General features: G+C 45.2%; 2 protein-coding genes and 1 pseudogene across 6 annotated transcripts in view; 1 reads left to right on the top strand and 2 right to left on the bottom strand.

The window, feature by feature from the left end:
- The window catches only part of LOC311113460 (putative helicase with zinc finger domain), a 65,998-nt gene that overhangs the window by 38,965 nt on the left and 10,559 nt on the right, over window positions 1-16,474 (top strand). For 3 of the 4 annotated variants that reach the window (XM_084156680.1, XM_084156681.1, XM_084156679.1), the window contains exons 22-29: window positions 6-285; window positions 4,043-4,094; window positions 6,257-6,444; window positions 8,433-8,655; window positions 8,803-8,885; window positions 9,616-10,117; window positions 15,204-15,423; window positions 15,587-16,181. In XM_084156680.1, the coding sequence (XP_084012806.1) occupies window positions 6-285; window positions 4,043-4,094; window positions 6,257-6,444; window positions 8,433-8,655; window positions 8,803-8,885; window positions 9,616-10,117; window positions 15,204-15,423; window positions 15,587-16,181 (2,143 nt within the window). Of the gene's footprint in view, window positions 1-5; window positions 286-4,042; window positions 4,095-6,256; window positions 6,445-8,432; window positions 8,656-8,802; window positions 8,886-9,615; window positions 10,118-10,360; window positions 10,448-15,203; window positions 15,424-15,586; window positions 16,182-16,474 lie in introns of all 4 variants that reach the window. The other variant, XM_084156678.1, reaches the window with a different exon arrangement.
- LOC311113469 (uncharacterized protein) lies at window positions 10,485-11,722 on the bottom strand. The gene has a single exon (XM_084156693.1). It carries the CDS (start codon window positions 11,513-11,515, stop codon window positions 10,979-10,981), a length of 537 nt encoding a protein of 178 aa, XP_084012819.1. The 5' UTR covers window positions 11,516-11,722; the 3' UTR covers window positions 10,485-10,978.
- Window positions 12,320-15,149, bottom strand: LOC311113334 (annotated as a pseudogene). The gene is made up of 2 exons: window positions 15,142-15,149; window positions 12,320-13,435 (listed from the first exon to the last, which is right to left on the bottom strand). The product of its transcript is annotated as an uncharacterized misc_RNA (transcript).

Here is a 16,474-nt window from a genome sequence, read left to right as displayed (position 1 = left end):
AACAGAAAGTTCTGGGAGAAGTTCATCTCCATCTGCCACGAGAACGCCAGCCTGCACGGCATCACCTTTGAGCAGATCAAGGCCCAGCTGGAGGCCCTTGAGCTCAAGAAGACATACGTGCTCAACCCGCTGGCGCCCGAGTTCATCCCCCGCGCCTTGCGGCCCCAGCCGACCCAGCACCCCCATCAACATCAACATCATCACCAACACCCACACCCCCAGGGACACACGGCCAGCAAGCAGCCCGGGTCCCATCAGCAACAGCAGCAGCAGTCTCCCCCGAAGGTAAGTGGGTTAAGACTGGGGGAGGGGTGGCAGAGCAGCTTGGGTCTGGGGCTATGGGTCTTGGGTCTGGGGCTATGGGAGGTGTACTAGGACTCTGAAGGCTGGAGGGACTGTGCATTGAGGTCTTGATTGCACCGGTTTGTGTGTCAAGAACTGTAACGCTGCTGGGTTTTTCACGCTCAACAGTTTCCTGTGTGAATCAAAAATAGTCCACCACCCAAAGGACATCCAGCCAACTTGACACAACTGTGGGAAGCATTGGAGTCAACATGGGCCAGCATCCCTGTGGAACGCTTTCGACACCTTGTAGAGTCCATGCCCCGACGAATTGAGGCTGTTCTGATGGCAAAAGGGGGTGCAAGTCAATATCGGGAAGGTGTTCCTAATGTTATGTACACTGTGTATATTAAGCGAACAGCGATGAAAGATGGGGCTGGCACAATTACCTTATAACCGTGTAACCGACGGTTATGGATGAAGACGTCATGAAAATAAAATAACCATCATAACCGTAAAATATTTTTTTGTGTTGAACAAACAGCTGATTGAAGACAGGACGGCAGGGCATTCGTGCATTTGAGTCCGTTTCTGCTGTAACATGGACTCTACAACATGATGAAACTTTGTTGCTCGTTGCTGAAACAATCAAGGTGTTGTAGCAAACAAGTCTTTGTTTGCCTAGGCAACGCCCCCTTCCTGCAGCAGCAGCACATGCAGTCAAGAGCGGAGGAGAAAATGTCAGTCTAAAAAAATATATAACCAAAATAAAAGGAGGGCGGGGAAAGGACTGGCCACCCCTCAGAGCCTGATTCCTCTCTAGGTTTCTTCTTAGGTTCCTTGCTTTCTAGGGAGTTTTTCTAGCCACCGTGCCTCTACATCTGCATTGCTTGCTCTCTGGGGTTTTAGGCTCCGTTTCTGTATAAGCATTTTGTGACAACTGCTGTTGTAAAAAGGCTCTATAAATACATTTGAGATGTATATCGTTTTTTTTGTGGGGGATCATTTGGCTGACCAATAACCTTCATCCAAAATTCCATGACCGTCATAGCCCTAATGAGAGGGATGCATGGCTCGGGCTATCAGTGTTTTTAAGTCTTGGTAGTAGTACAACAGTACACTCACAATTCACATATTCAGTGGTTTTAGCCTCAAGGAATGAATCTTATTTTCAATTAAATACAACGTAATTGGTTCCCTCGCGGGCCTTTTTTGGAAAACATTTTTAGAACATTTTGTACTTTTTGTGGTTGCATCAAGAGTAGTTTCCTCTCAAGTAAGTCCTCTAGGTAGTTTTTATTATTATCGCAAAACCATGTTTTCTTTTCGAAAGTGGGTTTGAAACGACAAGGAGAGAATAACCACTTGAGTTTGCACGAGTGTCTTTTTTATTGTCTCCGCCTGTGAAAATGTAAACAGTTTTTCTGCTGTCCTCGCTACTGGCGTAAAGGTTAACTAAATCACCACAGCTGCCACCCCCACTGGGTCTAATGAGGTGGATATCCACATCACACGCACGTGCGCCACTTGCGTGTGTGTACACACACAGTAACACATAAGAGCACACACACACAAAGTGGGTTGATTACAGGCTCTTACACTTCTCAAAATACTACTCCATACAGAAAGGTCAGTTGTACGGCTCATTGTCTGGGCAGTAAACCGTAAAAAACAACATACCGGTATTCATTCCTGGACCGGTTTGGATTTTTACCCTAGTCGTCTATAACGCTATTTTAATGTTTGATTTCTAACGTGAAATTATTCAGTAATGACTCGTAACACACGGCCAAGGCAACAAAGGAGTGGCTCAAGAAGAAGCACATTAAGGTCCTGGAGTGGCCTAGCCAGTCTCCAGACCTTAATCCCATAGGAAATCTGTGGAGGGAGCTGAAGGTTCGAGTTGCCAAACATCAGCCTCGAAACCTTAATGACTTGGAGAAGATCTGCAAAGAGGAGTGGGACAAAATCCCTCCTGAGATGTGTGCAAACCTGGTGGCCAACTACAAGAAACGTCTGACCTCTGTGATTGCCAACAAGGGTTTTGCCACCAAGTACTAAGTCATGTTTTGCAGAGGGGTCAAATACTTATTTACCTCATTTAAAATGCAAATCAATTTATAACATTTTTGACATGCGTTTTTCTGGACTTTTTATTCTTATTCTGTCTCTCACTGTTCAAATAAACCTACCATTAAAATTATAGACTGATAATTTCTTTGTCAGTGGGCAAACGTACAAAATCAGCAGGGGATCAAATACTTTTTTTCCTCACTGTATGTTATGATGGATTTTCCAAGGTCGTTTTTATTTATTGTGTGCTGTAGGTAGTTGTCACTGAACTTCTAACAAATAACCCAGCTCTTATGCCTTGTAATATCAGTCGTAATGACAACTCTCTAACCTGGTAGGCTAATAGTTACTACATTCGCTATTGAGGGGTCTCAATCATAGGTCCAGACTGTACATCATTGGTCTCAACTAATTTCAAATCATATGCTGAATAGGCTGGCTTGTCATCTAATTGACCCCTGACCCTGACTACAGTTTCTTTCCCTTCGTTTGAACCACAGTTCCCTGTTTTCACCTCACACTTGTAATAGTTTAACACATAACTAAATGTCTAAACAGATAAAGGGAAACCAAACCAGCCGTCTAACCCATCATGAGGCGCGTCACCCAAGGGAATTCACGTCAGGTGTTATCAGTTAACACCACCTTGTAGTGGGATTGCATGACTCCGCTCGGCTACGCTAAAACACGCTAAAGTAGATTATTGTGTACATTCCTCCGCGCATCAATAATACAACAGGTTACAAGCCACCTAAAGTCAATTGGATCGAGAACTTCCATGTTGTCGGTCACGTAACAATCAATGTCAATGTTAGACTTTGTTGTTGTCTGAAAATGGATACGGCCCAACGTTGTGAGGGCGTTAAAATGGAACCGGGGTGCACAGAATTGCCTCTTTATTCTCTGTATATAGAAGAGTAGAGATGGAGAGAGAGAATTAAGGTCCTGCTTGTTTTATGCAGATGTATTGGTGTGTGAGTGTGTCTAATTTGCTTTGGATAAAAGTGTCTGCTAAATGGGGTATTTTGTGTGTGTGTGTGGGTGTGTTTGCTCACTCCAGTCAGTGTCAGTTCTCATTAGCAGAGAAACGGATGAAAAACGTGCATAATGTTCCTTTTAATATAGTAATAATGTAACCAAACCTACAGCGTTTTGATATCTTAGGGCCAGTAGTATTTCTGCCCACATGACTTGGCCACATGAAAGCCTACTTTCGCTAAGAACTCAAATGCAGTATGTTTAAAATGTTTCGACCCATTGCTTATTCGTTCTATCAGTTACATTTTTTAATGGAAGATATTGCAAAGCGCCCCAGCGTTTTCCCTAGTCAGGTCGCATTAGGTGTAACTCCTGGCCCTAGAGCACTATAGCTGCCTCCATGAATCCACACAGTGGATGTATATTCTTCAAGAGCTGCAGCAGAATGCATTATCCTCTAAGACTGTTGTTGCCATTTAGATTCAACAGCGTTGGCTAATTAAAGCGTTCTGGAAGCGTTAACCATGTAGCCATTGTGACATATGTGGGCCACCAGGACGTTACGGTTACCGCTGCCTGCCCGCCCCTTCACATAGGGAGCCTCGCACTCCTCCACTTGCTCCCTCCTTCCCTCCCCCTCTTTTTCTATGGACTTCTCTCGCTCCAGCGCTTTCTAAAGGATGCCTCCCTCTCTCTCCTTCTCTTCCAGGGGAAAGGGCAACATGCAAACCACACGGAGCACTTCCCACCTGAAGGATTTGGTGAGTGTCCATCGCTTCTCTTCCCTCCATTATCTAAGTGATGACTTGTCTATTTGTATCCCCTTTGGGATACTCTTTCTGGGGTCCACACACATCCCAATACAAACAACACATACACACACACAGACAAACAGTTACCACTGGTAGTGTAAGGTTAAACACTGTTAGTTACCACTGGTAGTGTAAGGTTAAACACTGTTAGTTACCACTGGTAGTGTAAGGTTAAACACTGTTAGTTACCACTGGTAGTGTAAGGTTAAACACTGTTAGTTACCACTGGTAGTGTAAGGTTAAACACTGTTAGTTACCACTGGTAGTGTAAGGTTAAACACTGTTAGTTACCACTGGTAGTGTAAGGTTAAACACTGTTAGTTACCACTGGTAGTGTAAGGTTAAACACTGTTAGTTACCACTGGTAGTGTAAGGTTAAACACTGTTAGTTACCACTGGTAGTGTAAGGTTAAACACTGTTAGTTACCACTGGTAGTGTAAGGTTAAACACTGTTAGTTACCACTGGTAGTGTAAGGTTAAACACTGTTAGTTACCACTGTTAGTGTAAGGTTAAACACTGTTAGTTACCACTGTTAGTGTAAGGTTAAACACTGTTAGTTACCACTGGTAGTGTAAGGTTAAACACTGTTAGTTACCACTGGTAGTGTAAGGTTAAACACTGTTAGTTACCACTGGTAGTGTAAGGTTAAACACTGTTAGTTACCACTGGTAGTGTAAGGTTAAACACTGTTAGTTACCACTGGTAGTGTAAGGTTAAACACTGTTAGTTACCACTGGTAGTGTAAGGTTAAACACTGTTAGTTACCACTGGTAGTGTAAGGTTAAACACTGTTAGTTACCACTGGTAGTGTAAGGTTAAACACTGTTAGTTACCACTGGTAGTGTAAGGTTAAACACTGTTAGTTACCACTGGTAGTGTAAGGTTAAACACTGTTAGTTACCACTGGTAGTGTAAGGTTAAACGCTGTTAGTTACCACTGGTAGTGTAAGGTTAAACACTGGTAGTTACCACTGGTAGTGTAAGGTTAAACATTGCCAATGCAAACTGCAAGTCAATAACACTACACTCTAGCTGTATGTAGTTTGAAGGTGAAGCACTGTCCCAGTCTTAAACTTCCATCTCTCCACAAACATACTCAATGTGTTTCCCTCTTCTACAAAACATACCTATTTTTCTTTTAGTCATAATACAGGAAGGAGACCATATTTATTTATTTTCCATTGATTGGGTTCACTTCTCAATGGTTCATGTTTCACTGGGATGTGAAGATTCAGAATTAGAGAGCTGTAACGTGGATCATTATGTACCCTACTGTGTAGGAGCGCTGTCACCATGAATCTAGTCACCCCGTATGGAGAAAGCACAAGGGGGACAGGGGAGAGATAGAAGGAGAAAGGAGGTATATTGTGCCATGACTTTAGACAGAGAGCAAGAGTGAAGATGAGGACAGTGAGGTGCACCAGGAGTACCATCATATAACATGTTGTTATTATTGCTATCAACACAGTAATAACTGCCGTCATCGGCAACATCATCACGCAACAGTACTGAACTCTCCGTCACCATCCTGTCCCCCCACCCTCATCAACTGCAGAGCTTTAGACCCAAGGCTGCTGTGGCAGTATAAGAACACAGCATGAAGTCATAATATGGTGTAGTCTGGGAAGACGTGAAGTCAGGTTAACTGTTCTTTCTCCTCGACTGGGGGACAAGGAATTCTGCACCAACAAACATCTCTTTCTAGCCAGATCATCACAGGAGCTGTCTACACTTGAAGACCAACATGGTGCAATTGTTGTTGTGAAAAATAATAGAATACGATATAAAGTTAAGACATCTTATTGCCAAAGAAGTACCAATTGTTTCAAAATACAATAACGTTATCTCATGGGGAAATTAGCTTGATCTGCATAGGCGCAAATAACACAGACCAAAACAATGATTAGGTCTAGATAACAAAATCCTTCAGGATTAGCTACAAGACTAGCCACTGCTGTAATGAATATCACTTTTTGGAGTAGCAAATCATTAGCAAATATTAACTTTTATATTTTGTTCTACTGTTCTCTTCTACTTCTAGGAGTTGCACATTATTAGCAGATATTAACTTGCTATCTTCTCTTCTCTTCCTCCCCCAACCCTCTCCAGTTCAACCCAACCCTGCAGTGTTGATGGGCAACCCCATCCGGGCGTTCTCGCCGCCCCTGGGGGGCACACCTGGCAGCATGGGCAAGTCCCCCAGTCCCGTGCAGAGGATAGACCCCCACACGGGCGCCAGCATCCTCTACGTGCCCGCCGTCTACGGGGGCAACATGGTCATGTCCATGCCACTGCCCGTAAGTATACTGCTACTGGGAATTGTAGTTGTTGGAGAATTGTAGTTTTATTGTTGAGGAAAGACTCAATGTGTGGGTTTTGGTTCGAATGAATTGTTGGAAGTCTACTGCTTTGTGTCAGTTGGACGGTGTTGAGGAAAGAGTCAAATGTGTGTGCAGGGCCTACAGTGTACCGTACAGTCTTATGCATATGTATACTAGCACACACACACACACTCACTTACACAAATCCTTCTGTTGGTGTTTGTTCTTGGTCTAAATGCACAGTTTATTTGAGTTTAAAAGAAAACAAGAATACTTTTTGGGTGTAATATGATGAATCAGTTGAGGAAAAAACATGGACCCCTTATGCAATACTGCATTTAATTCAGACGTGTCAGTTGGGCTGTGGTGTTATGCCGAGTAGTTAACGAAAACTCAGCAGCGCGTAACGATCGCTAATCGTGCCAAAATCCCCATAAGCTTGATTGCGAAATGTTCCTTTTGTGTTTGGGCCCTCTCTGTCTCCATTACTCTCATCTTCCTCTGAAAACAAGACAAAGAACATCACTTTAATTGAGAATAATGACTTCTGTTAGTCTGAATATTTTCAATTCGGCCCGCGGGTGAGATTTCACACTTGTTATTCCTCGTACAGTAATGGAAAGAAAGTTAACTCTCCATCTAAACCAATCTAGGCTGTTTATTTCCCCATTAAACCATAATGGCACTTGGCTGATAGAATGAGCATTTTTAATCAGGAGGATGATTTGACACGGCAAATGGCTGTGTCGGCACACGGAGGGGAAGGCTGTTTGGAAAATGATGTTCTCGTTAGATAGATGCCATCCTTTTTTCAGTTCTTTGCTGCACTAATATTTCATCATTTTAGGAAACAAACTGGATTATTTTACTATTTTCAGGGCCATTTTTCTTCATATTTGACGAGGATTTTTTCGCGTACTTTTTTTGTAAGCATTCTTTTGAAGATGCAAATATATAGAAATTAGTTTATTCTATGACCATGCAAACAATTGGAGAGCCTCCATTCCTTCATATACCAATGCCTTTTTTTTGTACCTCTTGTGGAAATTATGGATGGATGTGCTTTTGTTCAAAATGGCCTTTTTCTAAATGTTCATTGTATGATGTATTTCTGCTCACTGTTGTCAGCCAATTTGCATCCACTGAAATAAAGGGATATGTTTCACTCACCAGCCGACCTGACGGGTGGCAATCCAACATCAACCTGCTCTCCCTTTCATAGCCAGATCAATATTTTTAATACACTGTCTGTTTCCTCCGACCTGCATCAGCCACTGTGCTTTTCACATAGACAGTCTGCACATCAGGGGGGAACACTAGTCTAGACTATATTATATTTGAAAATATCTAACATGGTAATTCAGTGCGAAGCATCACTGCAAGCTACATTCACATTTTTTACATTTACATTTTAGTCATTTAGCAGACGCTCTTATCCAGAGCGACTTACAGGAGCAATTGGGGTTAAGTGCCTTGCTCAAGGGCACATCGATAGATTTTTCACCTAGTCGGTTCGGGGATTAGAACCAGCAACCTTTCGGTTACTGGCACAACGCTCTTAACCACTAAGTGCAGTATCTCCTGCATATGTATTTTCTTGTCCGAACTTGTCAGTTGTGAAAGTCTTAAAGCATTTTACTAGAACGTCCATGAGAAAAAGAGAATTTCGTAGACCCTTTATCAAAATTTGCCTAGGTACCAACATCACTCTTTTAGGAATGACCTGTTACCTAGACTTGCACTTATTTGGGTCTACCGATATTTTTATATTTTATTTAACAGGGACAATGGGCTGTAATCCACATTTTTGAATGAACTACGATATAACCACTGGAATTAGCTAACCTACTTCCTGTCAACCCTATCCGCTATGCTATGACTAGGCATATTGTATTTTGTGTATTTGACATGTATTGATGTGTGTGCATTGATTTTATATTGACTCGTATTGATGTGGTGTCCAGTCTGTCCCCATCCAGTTGCCATGGCCCGGCTACCAAAACCGCTTTGCCATGGACCCACGCATCATGAGCCACCAGGCGGCCATGGCCTATAACCTGAACCTGCTGCAGGCCCAGAACCGGGGCTCGCCCACCCCCTACGGCGGAGTCACACACCCCTCCCCCTTGGGCATGGGCCAGCAGACCAGTCCTGACAAGGAGCTTCAGGCTGATTCCATCAGAAACGGTGTGTAGCAAATAAGTTGTAGTACTTGATTGTGGAAATGGGTAGAAACTGTGTGGGTGAAAATGTACAGTGATGTCGGTGTCTTAGCACAGTAACTCACACATAGTACAGTAGCTGAAAAAGTGCCTGCATCTTTGATCCCCTCAGGTAAAATGGACGGGTGTCCAAAGTCCGAGCAGAGCCGGCTGCAGACACCAGAGAGGAAGACCTCGGAGATGAAGGACAAACAGGTCCGTTGTTGTTGACTCGCTCTGTAGTCACGCTGTTGGTGCATTAACACAATGAGAAAAAGTCTCCATTTAAAGCCTCTTTATTGATCAATAATTCAAATAATACATGATTTCAAAAATGAGTTTTGCTTTGCTCACACATTTACACAAATAAGTATTGATATAGACGGGTTGGTTGTTTAGCAACAAAACCGACGTGTGTGTGTGCAACTATGGGGCAAAACAGACTGGGTTGGCTTGATTGTTGACAAGTAAACTGTATTTAGTCTCCAATGTTTATTGAAAACATAAATACATTTGCACAATGAGTACTTGTTTTCTCTCAAATACATCGTTAGTTGTTGGTTAGCGAGCTAGCGAATTTGAGCCATATTAGCATAGACGTGTCAAAACACAAAACAACACATGCTATCAAGAACAAGATAAAACTAGCTGAAACAAGCAACCTACGATTCCTCACATGGCAGTTTCTTGTCATTGTTTCTATCTATCTGGCCATCCAGAATCACAACAACACACGGACTTCTTCCCCATTGAAGCGTGCACATCGTTTTCGTGACATTGTCAGCTAACGCATCTATAGTTAATGAACTATTTTGAATTGATACATGGATAAATTAATACGTATCTGAATAAGTTATAGTTTAATTAATTCTGTAGAATTGCTACATGACTAAATGAGCAATGTGATTGTAGCCCTGCTCACACTGTTTGTCTTCACCTCCTCCAGGGAGAGTGTGATCCGGGCGGTGGCCGGGTTCTGGACTCTCAGACAGACGGACTGGGTTTCCCCAATGCCATGCTCCACCGCAAGGACAACTCAAGCCAAAGAACCCTCAACTACCACTTGGCACCCCCCAACCCGGCCTTTGCCCCCCACCCCGTGGGCCGGGCCTTCCCCCCACAGTACCCCGGCGTGTCCAGGCTCCCCTTTAGGGTGCCGCCCCAGCACCCAGGCGGGGTCCCGGCCATGGGCCAGCCTAACCAGCATCACTCGGCCCAGCTCTCCCCAGCCTACGCCAGTGGCAGCCACAACCCCTCCTTCTTTGGCGGGGCCATGGCCTCCCACAGGGGTGTGCTGGAGACTGAGGAGGAGGGGCCAGAGGAGATGGGGAACTCCATGAGGTCCCAGATGGGCCACCAGGGGGGGCACCACCCGGCCCTGTCACAGCCCAGCCGGGTTAACAGCTTCGGGGAGGAGATCCAGGAAGGAGGCCTGGGAGACGGGATGGGTGAGTTCTACCATAGAGTTCAAATTCTACGAGTGCAACTTTTATTATTTTTTGTCCCCTCTAACCGGGAGGTTTATTCAAAGCAAGGGAACAATAATAACAACAAAATATCTAACAAGAATCTGTAAATGTTGAATGATTAAAAAAAACTCAAGAAGCTAAATATCTGTAAATATTGAATACTCTTGTTATGATACAGGTAGGTATACAGGTGGAAATGTATATCTGTGTGTTGCATTACAGTCTGGGCTGTGGTTCAGGAGGAGCCAGTTTGGTCCACAGACGGTCCCAGAAGGCAGGCTGCAGGGCCGTGTCCCGGTGCCAGTCCAGGTAGGTCCTGGTCTTGACCATTCTGGCCAGACAGTGGTGGGCAGACAGCTGCCTATGTGGGATGTCCTCCATGAAGACCAGGATGAGGATGTCCCAGAGAGTGGCCAGTCTCAGCTCCAGCGTGCACCAGTTACTGCGCAGGAAGTGACGTAGAGGCTCGCTGTGATGTTATCCACGATGTCCTTCCCTTGCTGGAAGTCCCTGCTGTGCAGACAGAGACGTAGGAAGGGAGGCCCCCTCTGTTCCAGGTTGGGCAGCTGCGGTACCTGGGGTTGGGCCTCCGCACTGCTTCCTCCAGCCAGCCTCGGGCTATGTGGAAAAGGGCCAGCAGATGGAGCAGGACCACCATCATGAAGAGGAGCAGGCCCAGAGATGTGCAGAGGAACAGGACAAATCTCAGGTCCAGGGTACAGTTGGCCTCCAAGTACCTGCCAAAGGTCTGGATACCGTTAGCATTTTTGCATGTCAGCTCCGCTTCTCCGGCCTAAAACAAGATGACCTGGACTTGTTTTTGTCTCTGGGCCCAGGTGATTAGCCAAGCATTGTCACAGCTGCAGTACAGGTGAGGATCAGGGGTTCTGGGAAGCTCTCCATCACGGTGAACACCTCATCGATTCGCGCTGCCTGAGGGGAGTGCAGGTTTCTGCTCAGGTCCTCCTCTAGACATAGGATTCCACAGTCGATAAGGTTCAGGCTCTCCAGCCTGATCAGGTTGTGGAACATGATGGCCAGCCCTGGCTCCAGGTAAAGGTCCAATTCTTCCAGCTTCAGATACCACAAGTGCACAAGCCTGTTCAGGTCAGTCATGTCCATAAACTTGGCATAGAGCTTTGAAAGGAAGTCAAACTCCTGCAGGGAGGGGAAGTACTTTGCGGCGAAGTGAGACCCACACAGGAGGCGCTCTGTCTTGGCCATGAGGCTGACGACAGACTGGAAGAACGGCCTCCAGCAGTCTTGGAAGGACACGGTTGGGGCACGGAATCGAAGGGACAAGCCTGGTTTTGGGGTGCTGTCGTTGCCAATGTTAATGGTCAGTTTGTTCTGCAATGAGAAAATTGTCATGTGCATCAACCCCTAACGGAAGATTCCAAATATGTGCGTCAGATTTACACTATTCTCTGACTCACTGGTTGGAGGGAGAACGTTTCCTAAATCTACACTCTTTAGGGAAGTGAGGTGGATTAATGCATGAGCTTCGATGGCAGTCTCTATGGGGGTGCCACAGGGTTCAATTCTCGGGCCGACTCTATTCTCTGTGTATATCAATGATGTCGCTCTTGCTGCTGGTGACTCTCAGATCCACCTCTACGCAGACGACACCATTTTGTATACATCTGGCCCTTCATTGGACACTGTTAACAAACCTCCAAACAAGCTTCAATGCCATACGTAACTCTGTGTTGTTGTTGTTTTTATCACACTGCTTTGCTTTATTTACATTTACATTTTAGTCATTTAGCAGACGCTCTTATCCAGAGCGACTTACAGTTAGTGAATTTTAATTTTAATTTTTTTTATACTGGCCCCCCGTGGGAATTGAACCCACAACCCTGGCGTTGCAAACGCCATGCTCTATCAACTGAGCTACATCCCTGCCGGCCATTCCCTCCCCTACCCTGGACGACGCTGGGCCAATTGTGCGCCGCCCATGAGTCTCCCGGTCGCGGCCGGCTGCGACAGAGCCTGGATTCGAACCAGGATCTCTAGTGGCACAGTTAGCACTGCAATGCAGTGCCTTAGACCACTGCGCCACTCAGGAGTCGGAGCCTGAGCCACTTTATCTTGGCCAGGTCGCAGTTGTAAATGAGAACTTGTTCTCAACTGGCTTACCTGGTTAAATAAAGGTGAAATAAAAATAAACTACTGGGGTCTCCAAGCTTCGCAGGCCATAGAAAACGTGCTTGGTAATCTGTTACGATTTAGGTCTAGGAACCTCAATTGACCATGTCCATTAAATGTAAAGTCGACAATAGTGGTGATTTGATTGAGTGCTAAATCCAGCTGCTCCAGATGTGGGAAACAACAGAACTGCTCTGAGACACCAAGCTCAGCTTTGTCAAAAAGGGAAACTCATGTCGGTGACATTCTTCAAATAATGTATCAAGCTCAAGTTTATGCTGGCATGAAATCCGCAGTTTCTGACTGCAGATGTGGTGTAGTTCCCGAATTTACAGTGATCTAATTCAAGTTGAGAGTTTGAATACCGTCTCACAAACTGACTCGAAGGAAATGCTTTTCTCGTCAAAGGGAAAATAACCTAATCTGCTGATACCAGCCTGCAGAAGCTGTGTCTGTACCTCATCGATAGGGGGCAAATACAGAGAGGAGATGTTTTCAAAGAATTTGAATGGTCCTTTTTCTAAACGACGTGCATTAGGGAATGTAAAAAACACCTCTTGAAGGTAGAAGTAAGGAAGCTCAAGAACAGCTCCTTTTTGTTTTCAAAGCAGTTCTGGTGTCTCAAAATGACTATCCCGTCTGATGTAAAGTCTAGGCTTGTCAATGACTGTGACATATTGACAATCCCACATAGCAAATCAGAGAGCTCCTGTGTACAGGTGTTGACTGTGAGTTGCTTCAGAAGAGGGATCCCTCCCAATGTGTCCGGTGCCATCACCGAAAGCCTGTAGTTATTAATAGACAGTTCCTCCAGGTTAGTCAGGTCAGTAAAGGTGTTGGATAGAAGTGATGAATTATAACACTTACTGCAGTACAGAGAGAGTTTCTTCACCCTGGACAGCCCCCTGAAGGTCTCAGGAAGAATCGTGGGCAGACAGCCCTGTATGTAAAAGCTCTTGAGGCAGAGACCAAGCGCCAGACTGCAGGACAGAACCTTCTCTAATCTCAAGACAGAGGGCATTGTAGTTTGACGGAATGATGTTGAGGTTGCATACATCACGGCACGTGGCACTGAGGTTGCCATATGGGCAGTTAGGGTGAAAGAACTCCCAATAATCAATAGTCTTCTCATAGAGGATGCATTTGTTACTTAACCAACCTCAGGAACCAACAATCCAAGCTGCAAATAGTCCAAACTGAACAGCCTCATCTTTCTTGTGAAGGAGACACTGGTTCAATAGAATGAGGTGATGGTCACTCTATAGTTTGTCCAAGGAAATACATTTCTTGGCCAGAAACATTTCTTGACATTCAGTGACAAATAAAGGCCTGTGTACATAGAAGGAATCTCCTCTTTCTAATGGGACGAAACATTGATGAGATGACTTGTCCAGTGGAATGAAGACCTGGAGTTATTTCACTGCTGTGTATATATCCTCTTGATATATTTACTGTATACATGTAGAGCTTTTGCTACATCTCTGCAATCTCTTCCTAGTCTGTTTTTATATGGCTTGGGCCGAGAGGCTGTAGGGCACAGATAAGGTTATTATTGGTCACCTCTTTTTCAACGTCCTTTTCTTCAGAATCCCTGAGAGGTGGTAGTAGTAGTGGGTGTGTGGTCTGTATCTTTGACATGCAACAGTCTGAGGTCACGTTTGCATTAACTGATGGTTCTGGGCACTTCAGTGAGTGCCTCCTGTTGTTGTGGGAGATCCAGTAATCAGTGTTGCACCTCACTTTTTGTTTGAAGTTGAGGCAGGTATCACTTTCACATAATTATACAAAAGGTCAGGTAATTAGCTATAGGGAAACAACGTTTTTGAACTTTGAAGGGTTCAAGTCACGGTTAATCCAGAGAAAATAGCGTTCGACTGAAATTCTTTATTTGAAATGGCTTTCTGAAAACAACTCACAGATTATCCACTAATTGAGTACAACGATAAAAATATTGAAATAGTGCTACACTGTCGACTGAGGTTTAAAATAAAATAAAATATTCAACCATTCTCTGAAAGGGGAATTTCAGTAAAGGGTGTTCCTGTTGATAAAATGCAATACATGTTGGCATGAAGGCTTGCATCAGGGTAAGAATAAAACAGTTTATTTGTACTTTCCCTTCGAGTGGCTGAATTTCAGTACAGTTTGCGAAATATTTCAGAAAAACAAAACAGCTACCGACCTTAGACAAACTTCCAAGTTCTTTTTCACCCAGAAAGAATAACATTACACTGTCAACCTTATACTTTCACAAAATATATCATCCATTCTCTGAGGAAAGGGAAAGTTTAATAAAAGGTGTTTCTTTATTAATAAAACACAACACATTGTGACACTACAGCATTCATCTGGGTTTAATTACGCAGACATGTTTTTAATAATAAAACACCTTTTATTGAAATTATTCTCCAAAAGAGTCTATAAACATCTTTCGTAGTTCCAGTTTGCTCTTTGTTTCACACACCTTGGTTGGGCTGTAAGGTAGCGACAGTAGGCTATGCCTTGTTTTTAATCTGAGACTTTGACCGGTTCCAGAAACAACCCCTTGTCACTACCACTTCGATATTTGCATACCTAAAGAAACTCGGACAGGCCTAGGTTTAAGCAATCTGGTGATGACTCCTAGTCTTCCAATGCTTCTACTACCTAGGCAAACACTTGAGAGAAAATACCACTCAAACTATCTTTTGGTATTTGTTTCATTAGTCCACTGTTGATACAGTCCCAAAATGTTTTGCATGTCAGCAATTACGTTTTCAAGATATACAACTTTCAAAATACAACAAGTGTCACAGTATGATGCTTTTTGAATCATATGATGTGACACTTTCTGTATTTTGAAAGTTGTTTTGTACCCAACCATGATAATCGTACAATCTTGCTCTCTCTTCTCCCTCTTTTCCTTTACCTACAACAGACCCTCTAGCTCTGGAGGCCCTGAGCCAGCAGGCGCGGCTGGGCCAGTGGGGTGAGCCCGGGCCCTTCCTCCAGGGCGGTGTGGCCTTCCCTCTGCCCCAGCAGCTGGCCCATCTGGCCCAGCCTGGCCTAGCCCGCTTCCCCCCTCAGCTGCTGGCACGGGCCAACTGGAGGATGAGTGCCGGCATGGAGGACGAGGCTGGCGGACCGCCTTTCACCAGGTAACCTTCAGGGCCGAGAACGGCTTTCCCATTGTCTTGTTCTCCTGCGCACTCGATCTCTGGCTGCTTTTCCTCTCTCTATACCGCTCACACTCCCTCTTTTTCTACTGATTTGACTGCCTTTGGATATTAAGGGTATGTATCCGTCTTCTCTCCTCCGTAGGTTCCCAGGCCTCCTGCGAGAGATGCCCCCCCAGGATCAGCCCGATCCCAGGGACCCGGCTGAGATGCAGCCCCCTCCCCAGTCCCGCCTGCTCCAGTATCGCCAGGTCCAGTCCCGCTCCCCGGGCGACCCATCCTCCCCCTCGGCCGCAACCTCCAACCACACCGGCCCCTTCCCCCCTGGCCCCTATCCCGGCCGAGACCCCACCAGCCACGAGCTGGAGCTCCTCAATAACCCGGGTCTCCAGCAGCACCCGGGGAACCCGCTCTACAACCCCAACGCCTACCCCCACCAGCTGGGCCACTCCACCACCCCGCCCCCGCAGGTCAAGTACCTCCTCCAGGAAGCCCAGTGGCCTCACGGCGGAGCTGGCGTGACCCAGAACCACATGCTGGCCCAGGGCCAGGGCTTCCCCTACGGGCTGCCCGTCATGGCCCACCCCAGTAGACAGGAGCAGGTCCACCTCATGCAGCTCCACCACCAGCACCAGCAGCACCAACAACAACAGCAGCAGGGTCAAGGCCCAAGCCAGGAGCCCTACCACCCCCTCTCCCCCAGAACAGCAGGTGCCACCGCCCTTCACAATGTAGAAGAGGTAAGGACCATGCTCCATCCATGTGTGTGAAGAATAGAATTGCTGTGACTATTATACTAGTGTGCCCTGTCTGTCACAGTTTCATGTTACAGTAAACTGTCTTTTCACCTCACTTCCAATGCTACATATTAGCACGGACGGGTACATGCAAATATATTTAAAGATTTGAATACATTGAAAACATTTTTCTCACAATGACAACATCACAGGAAATGGAATCTGTGACTTTCTCACCTTCTGTAATTGTCTGACCTAAAAATTACTGTGAGAAAAGGAGAGAAATGTATCAGTTA

This window comes from Coregonus lavaretus, assembly GCF_964263955.1.
Source record: "Coregonus lavaretus genome assembly, chromosome: 40".
NCBI lineage: Eukaryota > Metazoa > Chordata > Actinopteri > Salmoniformes > Salmonidae > Coregonus > Coregonus lavaretus.
Note: the sequence above shows the minus strand (reverse complement) of the source record. Positions and strands in the feature narration are given on the sequence as shown.